The 24,352-nt window shown below is 38.3% G+C and overlaps 2 protein-coding genes across 7 annotated transcripts in view; one reads left to right on the top strand and one right to left on the bottom strand.

Moving 5' to 3' along the window:
• Positions 1-2,279: 2,279 nt before the first annotated feature.
• The window catches only part of LOC308176737 (uncharacterized protein), a gene marked incomplete at its 5' end in the record, with an annotated part of 40,418 nt that continues 18,345 nt past the window's right edge, over positions 2,280-24,352 (bottom strand). For 3 of the 6 annotated variants that reach the window (XM_080552869.1, XM_080552870.1, XM_080552871.1), the window contains 2 exons: positions 2,280-9,718; positions 20,500-20,543. In XM_080552869.1, coding sequence (XP_080408995.1) covers positions 9,600-9,718; positions 20,500-20,543 — 163 coding nt within the window. In that variant the 3' untranslated portion in view covers positions 2,280-9,599. Of the gene's footprint in view, positions 9,719-9,868; positions 11,545-15,187; positions 20,544-24,352 lie in introns of those variants that run through there. The other 3 variants (XM_080552873.1, XM_080552872.1, XR_013938558.1) reach the window with 3 other exon arrangements.
• PDP2 (pyruvate dehydrogenase phosphatase catalytic subunit 2) lies at positions 2,336-4,404 on the top strand (the record flags this gene model as incomplete). The annotated part of the gene is made up of 1 exon (XM_080552839.1): positions 2,336-4,404. The coding sequence occupies one exon, from the start codon at positions 2,336-2,338 to the stop codon at positions 3,938-3,940; it is 1,605 nt and encodes a 534-aa protein (XP_080408965.1). The 3' UTR covers positions 3,941-4,404.

The raw sequence follows: 24,352 nt of genomic DNA on the forward strand, positions 1-24,352 counted from the left end.
GGCGCGGGTTGGGCGGCGGGGCCGTCGCTCAGCGCCCGGCACTCGAGCGGCGCCGGAGAGCCCGGAACCTGCGGGGCGCGTGGCGGCGGCTGTGGCTGGGACCGGGCCGGACGGGACCGCACCGGTAAGGGATGGGGTCGGAGGCACCGCTTCGGCCGCCTCCGGGTGAGCCGCGGGGGCTCCGGTGGGCCTGGAGGAAGTGCTGCTTCTGGCACTGCGCCGCTCGAGGCGGGTGGGAGCGGCTCCTACTTCATGGGCTGCAGCCCGGCGCCTTAATTAGCACCGCCCGGCATCCTAATTAGCACCGCCACCGCTTTCTAACGCGGGCGGTGGCTGGGGCGGGCGCTGGGGCTGTGGGTGCTGGTCCAGGGGTCCAGCAGTGTGCTCAGGACCCCGTCGGTGTTACCCGGCCCCAGGCAGAGAGATATCTGTATGGCACTGGGGGGATCTGCTGCTGGGGAAGGGACGGAAAAATCCAGCAGTGTGCAGCCAGCCGCTGTGAGCAGGGTCAGTCAGTTTAACATGCTATTCCTGTAAGGTTTTTCGATCAAGAACAGGAAAGTTGTCAGGTTTTGGATTGTACCTGGCTCAGAAGGGTGGGACGGGAGAGAAGCAGCAGAGTGGGGAATGGCCTGGACAAGGCTGACAAATAAGGTTTGTCTGGTGCTGCTGCTGTTCTTTGGTTCCTCATGGCTTTTTTCTGGTGGTGTTCTCTGTGCAGCACAACAATAGGTGGTGATGGGAGAGGTCCTCGTCCCAGGAGACCACAGGCAAGCGCCAAGCCATGAACTGGCACTGGCTTTGCCATCTGCTCTCCTGATAGCAGCAGTGAAATTAGGCGGTGTCCTTGCCTGTCCTCGCAGGTTTCCCGGTGTCAAAGTGGTGGGTTCCTTGGTGGAACGGCCTGTCTGCTCTCTTCTCTTGTGGGGCAGGGGTGGTATGCTTTGCTTTTGTTTCCCAGATAGAATTTTAGTCGAGTCCTTGGGTTGGAGCAGTAGGCCTTCTGATTACAGTAGCTCAAGTTTGTTTTTAGCTTCTGCTGATTTCTTGGAACATTTTTATTTATGCAACTGGCTGGATGGCCTTCTTGCTGTTTCACAAAGTGCACTGCTTAAAACAAACAAAAAACAGTATTGCAGTAGTACATAGATAGCATCGTTGGACTGGGACCTGGAGTACCTTGTGTTGAAGGCAATGTGCAAGTGATTCAGAGCTCTGAGAAAACTATATTGTTCAAACAGGCTGCCAGTGTAATCTTCTGGGAGTAATTGTACTTGTGGTGCTACAATACAGTTAGCTTTTAAGTCCTTGGGGCAAAGCTCTGTTGTGAATTAAGCACCTAGTTGTACTTAGTAGACTGCCTCTCACAGCTTGAATACCTTATTTAAAGGAGGAAGCAATATGATGGACCTTCCCCATGGCAGCTGAAGAACCTCATCTGTTCAAGTGCCCAAGGTTTCAGTGCTCTTCACAGCTGCTTATTTTAACTGCACTCCAAATGAACATGCCTAACTGTAAACCTGTAAAAGTCATCAATGCAGCTGTGGTATAACTTTCCCTTTGTCCAAGTGCACAGTGCCGTGATAAATCCATTAATTGACCAGTAGTCCAGTCGGACTTCAGCTGTGTAGAAATCCTACCGGTGTTAAGACCTGGCAGGTACAAAAAAAGAATCAAGCTTATAAGCTGGAACAGAATTGGAAAGGTAAGCTAGCTTGCTCTAGATGTGAAGCTCGTGGCAATTTATATAAAATGTTAATCTGTCTGCTACATCTTTCAGTTCTGTGGGATTTGAGTACTTACACTCTTGGCTCTGATATTTAGAAGACACATTTTGCTATTTAGAATGAATTTGGAGTAAAGCTGTACTCTAGCAGACATCTTAAAAGTTGTCCATTAATTGCCATGTAGATCCAACAAGTCTGAGATACTTGCCTTCTGTGTCTTGTTAGACAAGGCTTTCCACTGAACAGTGTAAGTTTCTTGTAACGTTGCAATTACGTCTTAACCATGCCATAATAACAAAAAAGCATGCTTCGTAAATAAAAATTAGCTTTTCTGATGGGTTAGTTGGTAAGAGGAGTCATATCCTAAGTTAAATTCACCAAGGTTGTCATTAAGTAATGGAAATTGTATCATTTCTAAGATGCCTCTGTCCGTAGCAGTCTTTTCTGCAAAAAAGTTCTGAATGTTTCTGTGACCTCTAGACTTTCTTTGTATTGCCGTATGGAAAGGTTCTTGTGAAACTTGTCTTACACCTTTCCAATTTTTATATTCCAGACTATAAGGACATTCTGCTTGACTGAAGGAAGTTGTTCAATTTGTGGAGTGACATATGATGTCAAGAACTGTATCATCCTGGATCTTAAGCTCGGCAAGAAACAGCATTGTTTTACAACGAAAAGGACGTTTGTACTCCATATGCATCCCAAATAGACAGAAAATAAAATGGAAGCTTATTTTCTCCAAAACACTTCTCTACCCTGCTGCAAGCTGCAGCTTAGACAATATCTTCTCCGTAAAAAAAGCATTCAGACACACCTCCACTGAAGAAGAACAATTCTCTTTCCAGTTGTCTCCATCACAAATCAATGATATTCTCAGAGCAGGTGAGTTATCCCATAAAATATTGGATTTGAATTGTAAAAACACGAATTCTGTGTTGAGATTTGAAAGTAACCAGCTGGCATCCAATACCCCTATTGAAGACCGCAGAAGTGCAGCCACTTGCTTGCAGACCAGAGGCATGATGTTTGGTGTCTTTGATGGTCATGCAGGTTCTGCGTGCGCTCAGGCAGTAAGTGAGAGACTCCTTCATTATATAGCAGTTTCTCTCATGTCTCGGCAAGCACTGGAAGAGATCGAGCTTGCTGTGGAGTGCATGAAACCAGTTATGCCTATTCTGCAGTTGCACAAGCATCCAAATGATGTGGAGTACCGAGAGATAACTTCACAGTACTTTGAGAATCTCCGGGTTTACTGGCAACACTTACTGGACCTAGACATTGAGCCAGGATTTAGTTTAGAAGAAGCCATGATAAGTGCATTCAAAAGGTTAGACTCGGACATATCACTGGAAGTTCAGGCTCCCCAGGAAAATGAGTTGATGAGAAATATTGCCCTTCAAGTAGCTTTTTCTGGTGCAACAGCATGTGTAGCTCACGTTGATGGTGTTCATTTACATGTTGCGAATGCCGGTGATTGCAGAGCAATTTTAGGGGTTTGTGAAGAAGATGGAACATGGTCTACTCTTCCTCTAACACGAGACCACAATGCCTTTGATGAATTTGAAATTAGAAGACTAAAGAGAGAACATCCAAGATCTGAGGAGAAAACTCTATTTGTGAATGACAGACTACTGGGGATTCTCATGCCCTCCAGAGCTTTTGGAGATGTGCAATTAAAATGGAGTAAAGAACTGCAACACAGTGTTCTTGAGAATAGCTGTGATGCTGAGGCTTTAAATATTTATCAGTATGTTCCTCCAAACTACCATACACCCCCTTACCTAACTGCGGAGCCTGAAGTCACATACCACAAATTAAGAGGCAAGGATAAGTTTCTCATTATTGCTTCAGATGGATTATGGGAGATGCTCAGTAATGAACAAGTTGTAAAACTAGTTGCTGGACACCTTACAGAGCTTAATGAGCAGAAACCACAACTGGCTTTTGAGAAACCAGTTAATTTGGGTTATATGCACAACTTGTTACTTCAGAGGAAAAACCGAGGCATTGCCTCGCTTGACAAGAACATAGCTACTCATTTAATAAGGCATGCAATTGGAGATAATGAATATGGCGAGGTGGACCAAGAGAAACTTGCTGCAATGTTGACACTGCCTGAAGACCTTGCAAGAATGTACAGAGATGATATCACAGTTACTGTGGTGTATTTTAATTCAGAAACAATTGAAAATTATTACAGAAACAATGAATAGATACTTGCACTGCTGCTGTTCTATACTGCTAGTTGACTTTGATACTGAGACCATCACTGTCTTTCTTTGATAGCCAAGCTGTTACCAGTGTTATGGTCTGGAAGTTCCTAATCCTTTTTTGTTACTGACTAGTCTTGAAAATAACCTCTCTAGAAGTGAATTTGGTGAAAGTTCCCTGGCTTTTCAGTGTGTACACACTGAAGAAAAACGTTTTGATGAAAGTTCATTGCAATGCAACTGAACTAAAGATTGCTGACTAAGTTCTGATTCCATGGGAACCACTGGTAAAACTTTCCCAATGAACAAATGAGACACATTTCAATGAGACTGGTAAAACTTCATAGGGAGATGGATAATACCTGTAGCTGCATGGAGTGTAGGAAAGCTCTGCTGTTGTGGAAAATGAGTAGCATCCTATTGAAGCACTGTAATTGAATTAAATAAACAAATCTTTATTTGATGTAGCAGTGTCCGATATTTGCCTTGTGTACATTAAGCTTAATTTTAAAGACTGCACTAAAGAAAATGGTTCAGACAGCCCTGGAACTATGGGACATTGTTTTCTGTATAGATTTTTAAGATAAGAAACAAAGCCACCTTTTCTTCGGCAATTATTTAAGTGTGAATGCATATCCTGTTAATTGTGTGTGGATTTGTATGACAACTTCAAACTTGAGCACATCAGGGACTTCATGGTCCCCTGCCTGGGAATTAATAGTGCTAGATATGAGCATTTATGCATCTACTTGCTTAAAGAATAAATCATTTTCTTAAGTATTGATGTATGAAGTGTTGTATATCAAATCCACCAACTGTAATTCAAATGAAGTTTGACAGATCCACAAGTTCAGAAGTACATCTAAAGGTAAATACAGCAAAACACGCAGCACCTTTCTCTTCAGATTTGACTTAGAAATAAAAGTACTGGTGTTTTGCTAAAATACATTTAATCTTCTTGTCTTTGGACAGGAGCTTGTTGTTATAGCTGCAGTTATTTTCTCTAATGAATGTATGTTCTAAGCTCTGAATGTATTCTTTTGTGTATTTTATAACTATTTTCTTTTATACTGTTTTCAAGGGTGATTATCTAAAGCTTGCAAATTAGCTGTATTTTCTTAAATTTCACATATGGTGTTCTCTGGTGGCTCTTTTCCTTGTTTATGCTCAGCTGTAATTGTTGCCAGCAAAAATGCTTTCTGGGAATACGGGAGTGTTTACTGCTGTTGCTACTAAGAAAGAACCTGTGTGGGTGTGTCACAGCAGATATAAATAAAATCCCTTTTTTTCCCTCTGTTTCACTTAAAATAAAAGTATTATCCTTCTGCACTTCAGCAGATGAAAAAGGACTTCAATTTTCATCTTAAACTTTTAAGCAAATGAGGTCTTGGCCATAAACTGGCAGCAGTTGTGGATTTGGGACTTTTATATACTTTTCCTCCACATAAAAATTCTCTATGCTTTTCCAGGCATCTAATTAATTTGTTTTAAAGACTCTTTAAGTAGTTTTTTGTTTCCTATTAAATATTTGTGCTTTTCACTATACAGGATTTATCTGCAATTCAGTATTACAACGTCAATCACTAAATGCGTTCTTATATAAAACCTTTACTCCAGAATAACAACTTAGTTTTTTTTTCTTTGAGTACATATTGGAATATATGCAGCAATTCACCTTGGAGGCAGGTAGTTCTATTTTTTGGATGAAATGAGTATCGTTTGATATCAGCAAACCAGGGTTGGTTTGAGAAATCTGAGACTTAGATCTCGGTGCAGAAAGGCTTTAGGTATGTGCGAGGTGTTAAAGAGGATGCTGAAATTCTCGTCACTTGGTCCAGCAATTTAAAGTATACCCACCTCCCCGAGGCAGGTACTGTGGAGAAAAATTTCACATGCCAGAATAAAAGAAAAAAAAGAAAATTTCATATGCCAGAAAAAGGCAAACAATGAAGGCAACTGGTTGAAGAGAAAAGTGCTGTTATGTAGCATTCCTGAACCCCTTTGTCTTTAAGTGGGTTATTTCCATTCGCTCTTACAATACCTTACATGCTTCACTGTTTCAGTTTTAGAATAAGGCAGTAAAAGAATGCATTTTTAAACTACCTCTTAATAGAGAAGTTATTTCACAGTGTGACTAGAGGAACAAGGGGGCTAGACCACGCTAGAGCTGATATCAAATGATGCAATTTTAATTAAGATGACTTAGAAAGCTTGTGCTGTAGAGCAAACCTGTGAATGCAGAAGTACAGCAAACCATCTAGTATATAGTCATTAAAAAAATAGTTTTCTTTTCTAATTCAAGTAGAGCCCAGTGGTAAAATCTTTGTTGTCTTTGGAAAGAGTCATTGTACCACTGTTATCTAAGTGTTACTCCTAGATATGTGCTTACATGTAGGTTGTTGTAATTGCAACTGCAAATTGATAATGATTGTTTTAGGGAACCCATTTGACAGTAAGAAGGGTACTACTTCTAATTTCATGCTAGTTTTGCTCACTTTAACATGCAACACTATAATTATCCTGCAGTGGAGAAGGATAACATTAAACTAGTTAGTTTAAAATGGTCCCTGGAATTTGTTGCAGGCCAAAGACAAAAACCTGTCATCACTTATGGTGAAGAAAATAATGATTCTGTCAGTTTGAGTTAGATCACGCACCTAACCAACAATGTTTAAATGAGTGAACTTAATGTGTTAATCTGCTTATGCAAGCACACTGATGTGAAGGCTCGATACCACATCTAGATGCAAGTCCTACAATACCAAGATGTATGTTCTGATAAACATCTCCGTAGGCAATTTATTTGCGTTAGGTCATATCAGTTCTGTTTGGAGTTTTTTTTCTCTAACAGTCTGAAGAAGCAATAGTCAAAAACACACTCACCCAAATCACTGTTTTCTTTTTAAAATAAAAATATTTATATCATGTTTCAAGTTTAGAAAGTGATTTTTATTAAAAGGATGGAAGACTTAATGTTTCAGTTACTTTATCAGAATCTAGCATATCAGAAAATACGCTAGATTCCAGTTCAGATAGAGTAAATATTCAAGCTCAGATAAAAATAGTTTGAGTGGGCTTTGCTAGTTTGCTTAGAAGCTTGTACCTCAGCAGTTTTCCCCCAGTGGAAATAATTATTAATACATAAAAATAAGGACACCTTGATACTACTGAGGTGCACTAAACTGCGGTCAGCAGAGGGAGCAGGTGTTCACTGGCCAAAATATCCAATTTGTGCTTTAGTAAAATTGGAAATACACATAAAAATGTTAAATTTGGTGAGCTCACATGCACAGTATTTGCCTGCAGTTTAAAAATCATTTGAACATTTGCCTGCAGTGTATGATGTAAATTGTCTTAAACATATGCAAAAAGGACTACAAACACATAAAATCCTTGAATTACAATGGACCAGTAGCACGGCAAGTGTTCAAGTATTCAGTCTTTGAGGTTTAACTTTGTTTCCATTAATTCCAATTGGTTTTCCTTTCTTGAGGGTGAAGAGAAATTAAGGGACAATTTTTTCCTCCCTCACCCTTCTGTCCCCTCCCCACCTCCAAAAAAAAAGATGTGTAAACTTTGCAGCATATTTTTTGAGTATTTTAGTCAAACAGAGTCTCTGTTTAGAGCTTTAATTGTACTAAGAAGAACTGAAAATAGAACTGGGCACATCTTGTGGTTTTCTCAGCTATCAGTTGGTCACACTGCTGTCATAAACCATTTTCTATGTTCCCTTCATTACTGTGGTCTAATGCTGCAGCAGAGAAAGCAGAAAAGTAAGACTCCAAGGCGTGTGTTTCTCTAAAGGTTACAAATCATGGTTTGACATGAATAGGAAATAGGTTTTTCCTCTATCTGCTGCTGAGAAGTCAACCTCCAAAGAAGTATAATTGTCACATAAAACACTTGAAATTTTACTAAATCGTTGTCTCTATCCTGGAGAACCAATTCAAACTGCTACTGTCAGATCTCTCTAGGTATGTCAGGTGAGAGAGTTTTATTTCTTACTGCATTAGTTAATTGCTCTTCAGTGATGTTATGGCCCGTTGGCCCATGCTACAGTTTCATGCTAACAAGCGTCTGGGCATCTGCTCAGGTCTGTTGATGGTGCAGACTCAGAATGCTTTGGCTGAGGCTCTTCAAGGACTTGAAGGGAAAAGATGTATGGGACCAAAGCAATTGTAGAAAGGATGCAGAATTATGCCTTCTATTCAGATTAAAGAAACAAACTTAACTGGGCACTTCTAATTTCTTAGGAGTAAAAAAAAAAACACAGCATTTTTCGTCTTCTGGTGAGCTTTTCTTAATTAGAAACAATACAGGGAGAGAAATGTAAATGAGCAATGCTTAAAAAGGTACTGGAACCACAGGCAGCAGATAAGTGGGTCATAAAGCATGCTCTGATAATCCCATTTATGTTTATGTAGCTTCGGTGTTAGACTTTTACAACTTGCCTGGGTTAATTCAGTGCTTCTGAAAAAGATTACACAGTCTTGGAGTTAGAAGTCTTTATATGACAAGATGAACAGTGATCAGGTAGGATTTTCCATGCCCCCCCTGCTGAAAGTGGAGCCAATTGTATAGGGGCTTGCTCTAGAGTGAGTTGTTTAGTTCAGACTCTGACTTCATACTTCTCTCGCACCAGCCAAAAGATGCTAGCTGTTGAAATAGTTCTTTCTGGTTGCAGGCTATTGAATGCACATTGGGAACCAGTGGCTTACTGTCAGCTGAGGAGGAGGTGGAAACTCCAACAACGGAGCCTTTGATAGGGTTTATTTTTTTTCAGTGTGCTTTGCTTTACGCACTCTGAAATGGCCTTTATTGCTGTGGGGTGGTTCTCACATCAAGACTTCATGCTCTGCAGTTCTGAGATGTTTTTTCTTCACTAAAAGGATTTCAATTTCAGTGCTTTACTGAATAAATCTTCGATTTCATACCTGTAGAACCGAGGTTGGCCAGAAGATGTCAGCTGAGTTTTGTAGAAGGAGAGCTATGTTGTTATAACCACTTTAATCTCTGTTCAATATTAGATATGTATTCGTTATGCATGAATTTCAGGTGCTGTTGAAAAACAAAAAGAAAAAAAAAACACCCCCCAAACTGGAGAATCTAAGCAAGAGTTTGATTAACTTCAATTCTTTGCCAAAACTACGTTTTAATGGCCTGCCTAACCTAGGTGATTAAGCTTGGTAGAAGACAATTCCCTTGTCCTGACATTGGTAAATAGAAGAATATGAAAACAAAGTCTCTTTCCTAAAGTCTTCAATTGCACAAGAAAGAAAAGATGCTTCCTAAGATGAGGAAATCTTTGCTCAACAATTATCCATCTGTCTGGCTCCCACTGTCATGCAGCTCAGAAGCTGCAGATGGCCACAGCTGCCCCATGGCTACACTATGCTTTAGGTGAAGTTGTTAGGTTTCAGACGGATGTCTAGTCTGGAAATTATAGTGAAATTAGGAACTTGCTGCTGTGACGAGATGGAGATCTACTGTTCACTCTTGGTGTTCACAGAGATGTTTTGAGCTCTTGGTTCAAACTCAGTGTCAGCTGGTATTCTGGAATAAAATGAGGGCTTGAGAAATAAATGTGTTTGTTTTGTTCAGTATTATCTGCAAGTCTTTCCTCTGGAAAGAATTCTTTCTGCGCTGGATGCTGCTGTAACTATCAAAGCTTGCATCTCTTACGTAGTCTTGCTGTTGCTCTTTCCATTCCCCAACCCTTGTTTTCTTCTCTTCCCATTACTCCATGGTGGCTTGTTTTCTGTTTCTTGTTCTGAGCAAATACTTCAAGAAAAAAGGGGCAACACCGCTTTGTCTTAGACCAATATAATACGGGTGATGTGGCTTTGTTCAACAGATAGCAGGTGAGGGAATTCTAAGACATGTTTTCAGCCTGGTGCATGCTGAAGTGATCCTGCAAGCAGTTACAAAAAATGGCTTTTGGCTGCTGTTACAGTAACGCAGAATAGTCCAGCAAATATCAAAGATCTGAAATGCTATGTGATACAGATAATTGCTTTGTCCTCTGTGTCATCAAAGATGAAAGGAGATACTGTCCTTGTAGGCCAGCTTTGTCTTCTGTTTAATCCCAAAGGTCATCCTGAGATACGTTTGAGCCTCTAACTGCTTACCATGGAAGCAGAATAATTCAGACAATACTGGCAACTCAGCTGGAAGATTAAACTGATGGGCGGAATTGGGGCAGAATAAGGCTGTTATATTTGGGTTAGAGTTGATACTCCACGGACTGGCTCTACACCTGGACTTGGGTCAGGTTCTGATCTCTAAGCCATTTGATGTATTTGCTAATCAGACCTTTGATATGCTCTGTTAAAAGTGAAATTAGTCATTTGACTAGATATCCAGAGAAACTAGGTCATGATTAATACCTGCCAGGGTCAGGGCTCATGTTGCACCTTCTTAATTTAAAAAAAATAAAATGGAGTTAACTCTGCTGTTTGGCAAGCATATGTTAAGCTCATAAAAGCTATGCATCCATTCCTAATTCTGACGTTGCCATGCATTAAGGAAACGTGCTGTTCAACAGTGGGGTTTTTTTTGGTGTTATATCACACGTGAGTTCCTAAGGCACGTATATAGGACCTTTCATTTGCACAGTTGTTTTTATGAATAAGTGACAATTGCTATTTCTGTATAACTGTGATACTAGTAGAGAGTAAATTCCCTAAAGACCCTGATCTGTTTTTTAAAAAAAAGTACTGCTGAAAAAGTTATTTATTTTTATCGTGACTGTTTAAAGTAAGCCCTGTGTCTTTGTAATCTTTGCCTACAGTAGAATAGATTGTACTAGTCAACTCTGGAAGTTTCTTTGGTGACATTACACTAAAGAGAGTGGAAGACCCTCTGTAAAAACTGCACAAACAATGCCACATCACTGTCCTTTTCCAACTGTGTTACAAAAAGAAAAAGGGGGTTCGATTACATTTTAACTTCAACTCCTGTGTGCTTTTTCCAATCACCTGACACAAAAGTAGGTGTCTTCAATTATCTGCATTTCCTTTACTGGAGTGCTAGACTGCTAGTTAATTTTTTAAATGGTGGTGGTTGCCTTTTTTTTTTTTTTCATTCAGGCTTTTAGAGCCATTCTAGCATTGTTTTCAGTGAATGCTAGTAATAAATATTTCTACATTATTCACCTGCCAACTCATCTTTTATTCATCCTGCTGATGAAAACAATCTTCCGTGAAACTTCTGTTGCTGAAGAGTTCCAGAACTTCCACACTACAGATGTAGTAGATCCTTTTCAGCTTAGTGGAAGAATTTTCTATTATTTTGTTACATATTTTTAAAGAAGTTAAGAATTGTAAAGTTCTGATGTTTAATTAAAGCAACAGAAAGCAACCCCCTACATGTATCAGCAAGTGAACCTGCTTTTTATTTGCTTTAATTCAAGATGCCAAATGTTGTACTGAAAGTCACATGGCTGCCCTTACATTTTGTTAAAACCTCAGTGGTGTGGATTGACACAGCTGTACCTGAAGTCCTTAGTCCTCAAACACTGGTACACTTACAATCTGGCAGTGGTACCACACACCTGGGAGAATGGTTGCTTGTAGGGTTTTTTGATTTGGGATCTTGAAAACTGTGAGCTGAAAATAAACGAATTGGCAATGTGTGTTGGTGGGGAAAAAGGAAACATCCACAACCCTAACTCTATTCTTTCCGTGGGGGGGGGGGTAAGAGTGTGCTTATGTATGAACTGGGAGAGATATCATTGAATGACATCCAGCTAAATGATACTTCTTTTTTCCTAGTTGAGTGGAAATCGCTATTTTATGCAAACTATTGATAGCATGATCTCAGCTTAATTGCTGCTACCTCTTTATTAAAAACTAGCAAATGACTTAGCTGCAACTAAACACTTCCCTGAAGTTGTATGTTGTAACTAAGTCTAGGAAAAACTGTAAACTGTCGCAGGAATTTACCTATCTAGATGAAAATGTAACAGAATGACTAAATACACTAGAAAGAGGTTGTATTATTTGCTAGACCAACTGATTTATGCAGTTTCATTTATTATATATGTGGACCATCATTTGGTCTACATATCAAAAGCAAAAACTGCCTGTGACCCAGTATCACAGACAATGAGTACAAGGATCTTGCTTCTTTAAATATATTTTTGTAATATGAAATTGTGATTTTTATATTCCGTGAAGAGAAAGAAGTGAGGTATGAATGTGTGTTAATTTAAACTTCTATGTTTATCCTAAGAGGTTTTCTCTGCTTCGTGACTAGATAAAATCTTAACTCCTTCAAGAGCTTTCCCATGAACTCAGAGGCATCACTGCCTGTTTTTAACACATTTTTCTTATACACATGTCAAAGTCTGATTCTGATTTTGAAGATGGCGTTGAATTAAAACATGGCAGTGGTGTGGGAATTGCCTCTGAAGTTGGGTATCTTGGAGGCACTGGTCGACAGGATCTTTATCCTCTAACCTGTGCCAGTGGATTAAACTGGTAGAGTAGAAAATGAGCTAATGGCCACCTCTTAAATATATATATATACATATATATATATATTTGATTCCCTGGTGTGGAGTAAAAAATACAATGTTGTGCTCTTCCTTGATCACATGGAAATTCACTGCCATAACATTCTGGGATATAGCCCAGAGCCAATTGACCTCTCCTTGAAAAACCTGGAAGGGGCAAGAATGTGAACTCCTGAATGCATACATCCTATTTGCAAAGGAGATGCAGTTTTAGATGTGCAATACCCATGACTCTGGGGATTATAGATTTATATTCTTATGGCCATGTAGGAGTATTTTAGCTATTAGCCGATAGGGTATATTTTTGTTTATCACTAGGCAGTTTTTGAACTTTTTTTTAGCAGTAATGGTTTAGATCAATAATCTATTAATAGCCTATTCAAGCCGAAAGTTTCTATTCATCCTCACTCTCCAAACAAGCTATTTCTATTGTTCATTATTATGCACCACTTCCATTTCAATTCTGAACTCATAAATCATAAATGAACTTGAAGTATTCATTTCCCTCTTTCAGCACCACCTTTATCTAATATTTGCTGACATTGTTCATTATAACTTATTTTTGAGCACAGTCAGACCTTGTTTTCTGAACAGATGAATTCATTGTTGGAAAGGATTCTATAAATAGAATTTAGGGGCCACCAAAATGAGAAATTCTAGCTCATTTGTATCTCAGCTGGAACAATCTCATCTGATGCACAGAAGTTTCGAGCTGATGAAATGAAAGCGAATGACAAAATTGGTTCTAAACTGTTATATTATGAATGCACTATTTTTACATTATTGTTAAAGATAATAGAAACTATCTGGCAAAAAAATTCAAGGCAGCATATGTTAGAAGAAGAGAAAGGAGGAAAAACTAGGTTAACATTATAGAAAAAATATGTATATCGTGGGATAAACTAATGATTTCTGGTACCTTCTGGTATTCTGAGCTATCTTCTTCAGGTGAGGCTTGCATAAAATCAAAATCCTGTTACAAAATAGGTCTGCCCTATCTTCCCCATATAAAAGAGGCAAAGATGTCTCCTCTATCAACACTTGGTGCTGAAATAGTGAAGCAAATTCATGAAGATGTGATTCTATTTCAGTATCTCAAGTATGATCAGTAATGGAAAACACATGAATCCTCTGAACTATCTAGTCTCATGGAAGTCTAAAGGCTTACTGCATCAGACCAGAAATATTTCTTCTGGGAATAATGTGGAAAACTATGTGAAAAACTATGCACAAGTTCTGGTTTGAATATGTCTGGCACACAATGCCTTCCAGAAGGTGAAACTCTGGTGCTGGGGCATGCATGAAAATTTTGTCCTAACTCTTCCCAGTACTGGATGGCTTCAAACATGGCTGGATACCAAACTAAGTCAGTTAGGATATTATTTCATAATAATAAAACTAACTAATGTCTTTACTTCCTCCTTCCTTACTGATGAACAAAGTATACTGTTCAGGGGGAAGACGCTATAATCGAGACACTGTAAGTAACTGAAGAGGAACTTCTGACTATTTTTCTAGGATATGTGTATTTGCTATTTGACATTATCTCAATGACATTATCTGACTGTTTTCTACTGTTCACTTAGGACATATTCACTTCAGCTGTTTTACTGCATACTGAAACCAGATGAGTCCATCCATTGACTCTGGAATTAAGGATTTACATGTGAAACTCATTTCATTATTTTCTTTACAACATACATTTTAAATGATTGTGCTTAAATAAGGGGCCTGTGAATATGAAAGAAGTAAGACATGCAGGTATGGGATGGGGGCTTTGAGTGGCAGTGGAACTTTCGTATAGCTTTGGTAAATAAAGTCAGAGAAAACCAGCTACTAGGAAACATTTGTGTCTGTCATAGAAGTGTGCAGCTTGGAGTCCCTTGTCATGGCTGTTCTCCTGTACACACAATGCAGAAAAAAAGGTATATATACTGTCAATACCTAAAAAGGAATAAAGGGTAGAAAGGGAAACTGGTGAGGAAGTGAGAAAATTTGCTGAGATCAGGTAACCTTCAGAGCAGATAAAACCTAGGAATCCTGAGAGCGTGCAAGCCACTGGGTTACGTGTGCCATCAACTGCTGCTAGTTCACAGCTATTAACTTAAACTCTGTTGCATGGAACAGACAGGCCTTATTAAAGTCCTCTTTCCTCTGAGTGCGGAATAATGAAATGCCTTCGATATAAGTTATTTTCTTGTTCATAACCAGAAATGCAAAATTAATCTAGTTATACCAAGAATGTGATCTTTTGAGAAGACCATTTAAAGAGATATTTTTAACTTAGAAACGTTCTATTAACTACAAATCTACTCTTGCAATAAAGTGACACCTAACATTTGTATTTGAAAGATTAATGAGACTTTGCTATGTTTATAGTACTGCATTTAAAAAAGAAGCAATGATAATGGCAAGAGATGGTGGTAAATTTTCAGAAACAGGTTTTTCATGTCATTCAGGTGATCACTGGACTTACAGAAAGAACTGTAAATGTTTTTATAGCCTCCTTTGCAGAAATATAAGAAGGACATAAGAAGTATCCAAAATTACAGTTAGGTTTTGTGTTTGTGACAGAAAAACTGCCTTTTCTTATGCAGTGCAAATTTTGTTTTTAGAGAATTGTGCAGTATTGTCAGTCTTGGTACTCACAGCCTGCATGTCTGATAGGATTTAATGGCATATGGGGCTCTCTCTCATCAGCAATTTAAATACATGACCAATCTCAGCTTAGAGCATGCAGTACAATGTAGAGATACCTGAGCTAAGTCCAGAGCTAGACAGTAGTAAGTCAGCACTTTGCAGTACTAATTAGCCCTACTGAGAGAGGAACATCTGCTTGACTAGTCAACTCCAGCTGGACCATGTCTAGAATCTGTAAGTAAGTACATCCCATTCTCTGCCAAGTTGTAGATAGGTGTTATTTCTTTGGAGCAACTACCTATAGGGTAGTATTGCTGTCATGGATAGGACTATAAGATGAAGTAGTGGTCTGGATGGAAGCCAGTTCTTAGACACGAAGGCAAGGCTAACACTTAACTCATGTTGTTTAAAGTCTCTGCGAGTCATTCCACATAACTGATGTATCATTGTAAGAAGCCTTTTTATTTTCCAGCATGCAAGAACAGGTAATATAAAGAAAAAAGAAAAAAACACCTGGGAAGTCATGTTCTTACTCTGTTTAACTTAATCCAAATGAAAAGAATGACCGCGTTAATCCTGTCTTTTTTTCTTGTGTTTGTCATTTCAATTGGTAATACATGTAACTTCTAAGTGATGTCCATCTTTTCTCTGGATTTTTTGACACATATTTTAACAATCATTCAAGTAAGCATTTTTTAATTGTTTGTGAAGCTCAGAGGACTCAGATTGTTGCAAAAACCTGCATGCACTCATGCTTACAATCAGCTTACTTGCTGTCTATACAGTATTCAAACTGAAAACACAAACTGAATTTTTGAAATCCATTTCTATTTTAGATTAAATTATTGATCTTAACTACACTAGGAGTAGTGTAAGCTAGGACTAAGGAAAAGAAAGCAACAGAAAACCACGTGCTGACCTGAAAAATAAATTTGCCATACTGATTTAAAAATTACTGAATTATTTCTCGCAGGCTAGTCTTTTTCCTTTGGTCTCCGCTGATTTGTAAACCTTATATTCCTTCTTGCAAAGGATGAGGTAATTTACATCTTATAAAATGTTTATGAAAGCATGAAGTTAAAAATAATTTATTATCTACTTTATTTTTAGGCATACACACCAAATATTTTGCTGAGACTCCTCTGTATGTGAGGGTAAGAACGTATTTGATACAGTAGGAACAAAACAATCAAAACCTACAAAATATTAGCAAGCAATACTAAATCAGTCTTATTCAATAGAAAAGTTCTAATAGTATATATTGGCTTCTTATGTTACCAGACTAAATATAATAACACATATCCTTAAAACACATATATTTTGCTCACGGTCTCTGTCTCTAATTGAAGTTGCCAATGACTGTATCATCATTGAATAGTTCTATGTATAGATGTTGACCTGCCATATTAGTCAGCAGCAGCCAATATTACAATCTGACTCATACCACATTTAATTGGATACTGATGGATGAGTGAATTGTTTCGGATAAAATAAGAAAATGCTTACAAGTGTCATTGTGTTAAATAGGCTCCTTTGCTTTGTGAAAATATCTTTTTAAAATGTATGACTTTGTATATTCAAAGTCAGAGCACAGTAGTTTCCCAATGTACCATAAAAAGGACTGTGTCCGTAGGAGTTAGCTGATACCGTGCTGTACTGGATTTCAAATCCATACCAAAACAATTTTGGTGCACAGCAGACATACCCAAGCTAGGTCAGTGAATCCAAACTCCACTTCTTTATTAACCATCTCTGGTCATGACATTGTTAATATATACAAGCTAGGGAGCGGATTTTAAGAAGCTGTGGCATTTCATAGTCTTAAATCTTTCAAAGACGATGATTCACAACCTTTATTCATTAATGGGCATCTGATTCATTGCTGGTTATAGTGGAAATAGATTTTTATATTGCAGTATAATTGTTCATACTGCTTTATAAAGACTAGGTAATTATTTCTATTATTGATGCCTATTTGGAGGATTTATAGCTTGTCTGTAAAACCTATAACCTGCCAAGCTACAGCATAGAACAATCTCTATCCGAAAGTAACTTAAAGTGGTCATTTTTAATTTATGAAAAGGTTGTTCTTTTTTTTTTTTTTTAAAGTTTCAAAGCATTTACGACCTTTTCAGTAGAGTATAAAACTCTAATTTTCATAAAAATGAAAAATGAAAGAATTCTGTGTTGGTTTGGCTAAACTGAAATGTTTCATAGTCACACATTTCATAGTCTTACAGTCACATTTCAGTTTTCTAGGGTAAAATTTGGAACATTTGGAGGTAATCATCAAAATACTACATGGAAATAAACCCTGCAATTCATTTTCTTTCTCTGGGATGGGATGAAAAACCTTAATTTTCTATGTAATTTTCTATGTAAGGCAATTCTGAACTTCCATCAGCTCTTTTTAAAGTTAAATGGCTTATCCGAGAACAGTTTAAATGAAATAGAGTATGATTTAAGAATGAAGGGCTACATATTTTGATATATTAAATGATTTTCATGCATTTCTACCAGCAAAACTATAGGAAAATTTTCTATCATTCGAATATGGTTTTCTGCCTCTCTACAAGTTAAAGCCAGGTGTTTACAGACTCCTTCATTTTGTCATTGTTGACTGTGAATGGCAAGGAATCTATTTTCCCAGTGTTTAAAGTTTTAATCCCAGTAAGCTTTATTCTTCTTTATTCTTCTTGCTGTACCCTGCCTTTTCTCAAAGCCAAGGACTGTGGTACCTGTGGCCTCAGAGATGTGGGTCTCTCGGTGTATGAGACAGATCATCAGCAATTACCTGACATGTTTGGATTAATTTTTTTCTCCAAATATAGGTGGGAAATAGAATAGTTAGAATAAATATAAAAAGGAGCCATTTCAATTGTGCATAGAATTTCTAGGCTCTTTGGTTAATCAAAGACTGAAAAGACAATAGTGAAAACAGTTTCACTGCCTAGGAATATAGGCATCTTTCCAGACTTCTGTTTTAGGAAACTAACAGGTTGTGTTGCTGATGCCTCACAACTCAGACCATTTGGGCAAGAGAACCTGTTTGAAATATGATGCTGAGCATTGTCTGCTTTATGGTAAAAATATCACAGCTCTTCCCAAAAAGAGGCAATGAATTTACTGTTGAAAGCTGGAGGTGAGAGGAGCAGAGGTACTGTATTCAGAGATGCTTGTTTTTAAGAAAAGGTAGAAATGTTCTGGTTTTGCATCCTTTGTCATGAGTAGTTAGGGCTTCACCTGCAGGACCTCTCTTGATTTTTAACAAGTGAAAACAAGCAAGGAGCCTTAATGAGGACTTCTACCAAAACTGTTTCTGGTGCATCTATTTTTTCAGTACAGATTCTTAAGACTTTTATAGTTCTGATTATGGAAATACTTTAAACCAGGTAAGCTTACTGTGATTCTAACCTTTAGCCTGTGCATTTAGAAATTTGCTAATCTGTATTGTGTTCACATCTGCTGAGAAGTCTGTTTATGTCGGTTTCTGGAGAGTTCTTCCTCTGTGAGCTAAGAAAAGGTGAATACACGTGACTCTGTCAGTCTGGAGAAATCCCCCAGCTCTGACTGGCAGCTGGTGCACGTATTACAGAGATGACTAGAACTATTCAGTTCTCAGTAAACCTCCTACTGAATACTTATCTGCCTCTTGGTTGCCAAATGTTAATTACACAAATGTCTGTCTCTCTGTCAAGTGTATACGTTGGGACTGTGGAGCATTTGACTCAATGTTAGATGTGTACTTTATCAGTCATCTGGCCTGCTGTCAGCAGAGTTCTCATTTCCACCTAGCACATCAAACTGGGGATAGGAAAAGCCTCCCTAAAGATAATGTGCTTGACAGTTTGCATGGGATGTACTCAAACAATGATGCTCACCTTTGACACCAAGTATTTTAAAAAACCTTGGAAATAAACCGACAACAGCTAACTGGTAAATCTGTAAAAAACAGTCTAACATTGCCCTGTGGACTCTACAATTGATAGTTATTTTCATTCTTTCCCTTTAAAGTCTAAACTATAAGGGGATTTCAGACATTAATTATGAGTTGTCTGTAGCTTGTATAAATGTATTCACATTTTTTGGAGTTTCCTGGGGTCTATTCCAAATGAAGAGAATTCCGAATCACCCACCTCTACCCAGCAACCTGCTGTACATTGTTCCAAGCATTCTCATTTTCTTTGTCTCAGTCTGCATAGCATAATCATAAACCTTCTGTATTTAAATAGCGTTCTGTATAAATAGCATTCCCAGTTAAAAACAGACAATCAAGCCAGTAGAAAAAGAAAAGAATCAAGGTTTTGACCTCTTGTTGAGGATTAATCTGGAGGAATTCTTATTTCGTTGGGGTCACTGAATTCACACTAGCGTAATGTAGTCAGAAACTTAGCTTGGGTATTTATAATGTATCAGAAAGTTCTCCACAGTAGGTTATAACTATCATTCTTTAAAGTGAGTATGTAAACTGATAGGTCAATAGTAAGATGAGCAGCAGTCTGAACCAGAGTTTGTTTACAAAGTAATTACTGCACATTAATGGTATGAATTTAAGTCTGCTAGCTATTTTGCAGTAGCTCTGTGTTCTCTTAGAACAGATCTTTAATGAGAAATGGTGCACTATGGAACACAATGTCATTTGCTAAACAATACATACAGCCAGCTACAGCATGGCACAGAATCAGGGTGAACCAAAGACAGCAGACAGTTACTGGGGTGCAATGCTGTTCCTTAGCTGAAAAACTGGTGGTGGGTCCTTTTTTATAGTGTTGTGCTGTGACTGACTGCTTCATTTTGATTCTGATCACAGCTCCCTAAAGGAGATCTGCACCATCTCTCTCTTTAAGGGGAAGGCACGTCCTCATCTTGGAGTGTCTTTGTGCACGTAGACTAATATTTTTGAAGTGTTTGCACACAGGAGGTAGTGGAAAACAGATAATATATATTTCCTTACCCAGGGAGACAAACCTGTTAGTCACTCCTCAGAAAAGATTTGTTCTGTCCGCAAGAGTATAGCAAATGAAGTTTCTTCCATTGTAATTTTCTAACTTTCATATTTTATAGAATTAATAAAAATTAGAGGAATCTGGCATATGACAATGCAGCTCCCCTCTGATCATGATGGTATTTCTCTTAAGCTTTAATACTTAGCAGTATTTCAATATTTTTGCTGACTAGCATCACCACTGAACATCACTGCTGAGTTTCTAAGGTAAAAGAAGGGAACTTTCTCCCAAACTCTCTTTTGCTACAAAAGAGCTCATTGTTTTACTACATATTTTTCTGTTGCCCATATTCAGGTTGACAATGTATGTTATGACTCTTTATTTATTTTAGTTGAGTCTGTTTTCTGTTTTTTACCCAAATAAAGCACCTCCCAACAGACACAGTGAAAGATGATACATACTTTTCCATGGGTTGTTTCCTGTCATCAGACATGATTGTAGAAGCCTGAAAAAGGTAAAGAAGAAATCTCCTAAAGCCTAAGGCTATACACACACACACACATATATATCGTATATCAGCTTTAGAAATAAAACATTTTTTCACCTAAGTTACCCCATAGTGGTAGTAAGTTTTTGATACTTTTGTTTTCTTTTATTTTACTGTTGTTTTTTTTTTGTTTTGTTTTGTTTTTACTGTTGAGAGGAACAGCTTTCTGTAGGAGCTTATTGTCTTTCTTTGAGTGTTTGAAATGGTAAAATGCTAAAAGGAGAGGAAGATTATACACAGAGGGAGAGGAACAAATTACTAGTTGGATTAACATGCATGAATAAATTCATAAGACATTATGCCTTAAGGGGAAAGTCTAAAGGACTGAATTTTAACTTTAACCAGTGGATATTAACATTAATGAACAGCTAAAATAAATAAGTATACGAAACTCTGTGTTCAGCTGTAGTGATTGTTGCCCAGGCTTTGAATCTAATATGGTCAGGTATTCAATTTCTTTCAAATTACTTTCAATTACTTTCAAAGTAATTGTGAAATTAATTGCATTCAATAATCTTAAAACATATACCTTAAGTATACCCTACTAAAACAGGACAACATGGAATCTTCCTACTTCCAGCCTTAAGTAGCCTTAATGCACTGGTATTTAGGGCCATATTTATTTACAGAATAAATAGGGTCCTGTCACAGACTACATGTGAAATTCCCTTTTAAAATTATTTCATATATTGGTAGAAGTGTCCATAATACTATTTTTCCCCCTTGTAGTTTTATTACATTGATTGATTGTTAATTCATGTTGATCAGAAGGGAACACGAGCAAGAAACTTCTATGAAAAAAAAATACTAAACTGAGAGCTGAGGATCTGTTCCAGTTTTTCTAATGATCAGTCATGGATTTCTTTTTCCTGTACTTTCTTACTTTCCCACCATTTGCCTGTCATGATGAATGTGTAAGGACTGGTGTCTTTGTTCTATGTCTGTATAGTGGCAAGTTCAAGAACTACAGACTTTCTGAAATGCAGGCATTAATGAAAAATAAACCATACCAGTAACTAGCATTACAGATACCAAGTTTGAAGGCAAGCTGAAAAAAAAATTGCAATCCCATAGAACTGAAGTAGCATTGAAATTAGACCATATAAAACCAACTATTTCTGCCACAATTTCAATAAGTATTTGTTGAAATCATCAAGTTAGGCAATCATCAGCTTTAGCTCAGAAAGGAGCTACTGTAACTCTATTTGCTGATGTGGGTCTTTGCCAGCTGGGTTTATGGCCTCTGACCTTGGAGATTTTCAAGCCTCTCTGGGTAATCTGTCACTGTGCTTAACCACTTATTATGAAGAATATTTTCCTATGCCTCTCTCTTGTTGCAACTCGTGACTATGACTCTTTGTGCTTTTGTGGCGTCCCTTTGAGAACAGTCCATTGCTGTCCTTTCTATTAGCACCTAAAGGTTGCAGAAGACAACACATACATTCTGTGTTGGCCTTCCTTTCTCCAGGCAAAGCAAACCCTAAACCCTCAGCCTCTTCTCACATATTGTATGTTCACACTCCCTACCATCTCCGTAGTTCTCCACTGGATTCTTTAGACTGGAGAGAGCTGGGAGAACCCCAAACTGGACACTGTTCCAGATGTGGTCTCCCACATGGCCTGTTCTCTCTTCTAAAGCTGTGCTTCCTGAATGCCTACTTGTTCCACCTCCTGGTAGTATGTTTTCTTAGGTAAAAGAGGATTTGATAGTCAGGGATACTATTTAGCTGGCTACAGATGACACTATCATCATGAAAATGGCCAACCTTGTTGAAAAAAATCTTACCAATGATATTAAGCTATACAAGGATTAGAACATTAAATTACCTCCCAGATTCTGTACTGACTGTGGTAAACTAGCTCCAATCTGGTAAACATTTTTTAAGCTACAGAACATTAAGTAGTAATACATATTTCCTTGAGATTTGGCTCTGACTACAAGAGTAAACATCAGAAACATAATTCACTACAACATTGATAACAATGACTGAATCAGGTGCTGCTGCCACAATTTTACTGGTGTGTTATCCAGCTGTATTGAACTGACATGGGGCAAAAAAACAAGAGCTCTGCCTATGCAGTAGCTTTTACTGTTGTTCATAGCTGGTAGAGTTGTATTAGAAGGAAAATATGCTTTAAAAAAAGGGGGGTTGGATATGGACATCTTCCATCTGCACTACTGAATAAACAGTGATTTTCTATCAGACAGTGGGTGAATTTGGCATCTGCCATTAGTACCACATTCTCTTATTAAAATAAATAAATAAATAACACATCTCCAGGTCATTAAATGAAGAAATACATCCAAGTCATCCCATGGTTATCTTTCACTTCTAGTTAATTCAATTCAAAATTATTCTCTTCAGTTACATTAAACATCAAACCATCAGACTTTTAGAACCGCTTGAAGTGACAAATTCTTAATATCCCAGCAACAATGTGGAAAACCTCATGCAATAGCAGTCTCCATTTTCTAGGGCAGCCGTTTCTCTAGTGAGTACAAATATCCAGTAGAATAAACATATTTCCCTATCTTTAACAAAAGCCATGAGCACGCTGACAGAACCTGAGCTGTGTGCAAAACTGGTCATGTAGGCTAAAGATCATGAAAGTTTCTCTGAGCCCCTGTGCCAAAAATAGCAGACGTTTGTATCTGAAATCAAAGAGTTGCTATAAAAAGATAACTCTAAGCCTGTGGAATATCCATGTCATTAGTCAGGAGGGTTTATTTTTGGCATGAGCGTTGACAATGCCACTTACAATCAAGGCAGACAGAAAGTTACTGAACCGTGTGCTCCAGGAGCAATGTTGCACAAAGAGCACTGTGACTCTCACGTGAGGAAAGCCAGGGTACGTTACCATCTGGGAGATTTGTGTCTTGGAGGAGAAATGATAATTATATAACACAGAACTGTATCGTTCTTGCTGAAGTCTTCCAAGCTCTGCATTTCCCAGAACAACTCAAAGGCAACTCATGTGGTGACCCTTTCTGTAGGCCAGAAGGGCAAGACGTGTTGCTTATCAGCCAGCAGTGGTTGTTTAAGTGTCAGAAGACATGTTCATTATCCAAAAGCAGAGTCTGAAGACTCTCTGCTATCACAGCCTTTTCTGACCCCCATACTCGAACTCTGGTACAGTTGGGGAGTTTTGATAATTGAAGTAGAAATCCGTGCTTCAAAATAAAGTTAGTATCTGTCCACTTTTCTAGTGCTCTAGTCCTCAAATATAGTACCACTATATCTGAGGGGTTTGCAATCTTACCTTTAAGAACCCCTGCAAGTATTTTCAGGCAGCAAAGCAAGGCATAAACAAGCTAATTACTTGTTCAAGGTCACAGAAAAAATCTCTGATGGAACAGAATGCAGGTTTCCTGAGTGCAGCTGGCCTCTGCAGTACTGTCATCTTCTGACAAAGGGTATCCTTTGGTAGAAGATGTTTATTCTGACAAATAGGCTGAGTCAATTTATTTTGCTGGACTTCTGGAGTGGGGCTGTATCCAAATGCCATCTTCTGGCCAGGACTCGCTGCAAATGGCAAGATGCCATACCGGAGTGTTGGGGGAGAAGACAAAACACTGAGAGCAGAGTACAAGCTGGCAGCTTAGCCAGCTGTTCTTCCTGAGCACTGCTGCACGCTGTAAAGTGCATGCTGCCTAACGGTACATGTCTGGGCAGAAAAAGACTGCTGGTGACTCTTAGTCACTAATTTGGACAGGTGTAGTACAAGGTGGAAGCTAAGCATTACTCCTTTTTCCTATTAATTCAAAC

The sequence above is a fragment of the Anser brachyrhynchus genome, assembly GCF_964034855.1.
Source record: "Anser brachyrhynchus genome assembly, chromosome: 12".
NCBI lineage: Eukaryota > Metazoa > Chordata > Aves > Anseriformes > Anatidae > Anser > Anser brachyrhynchus.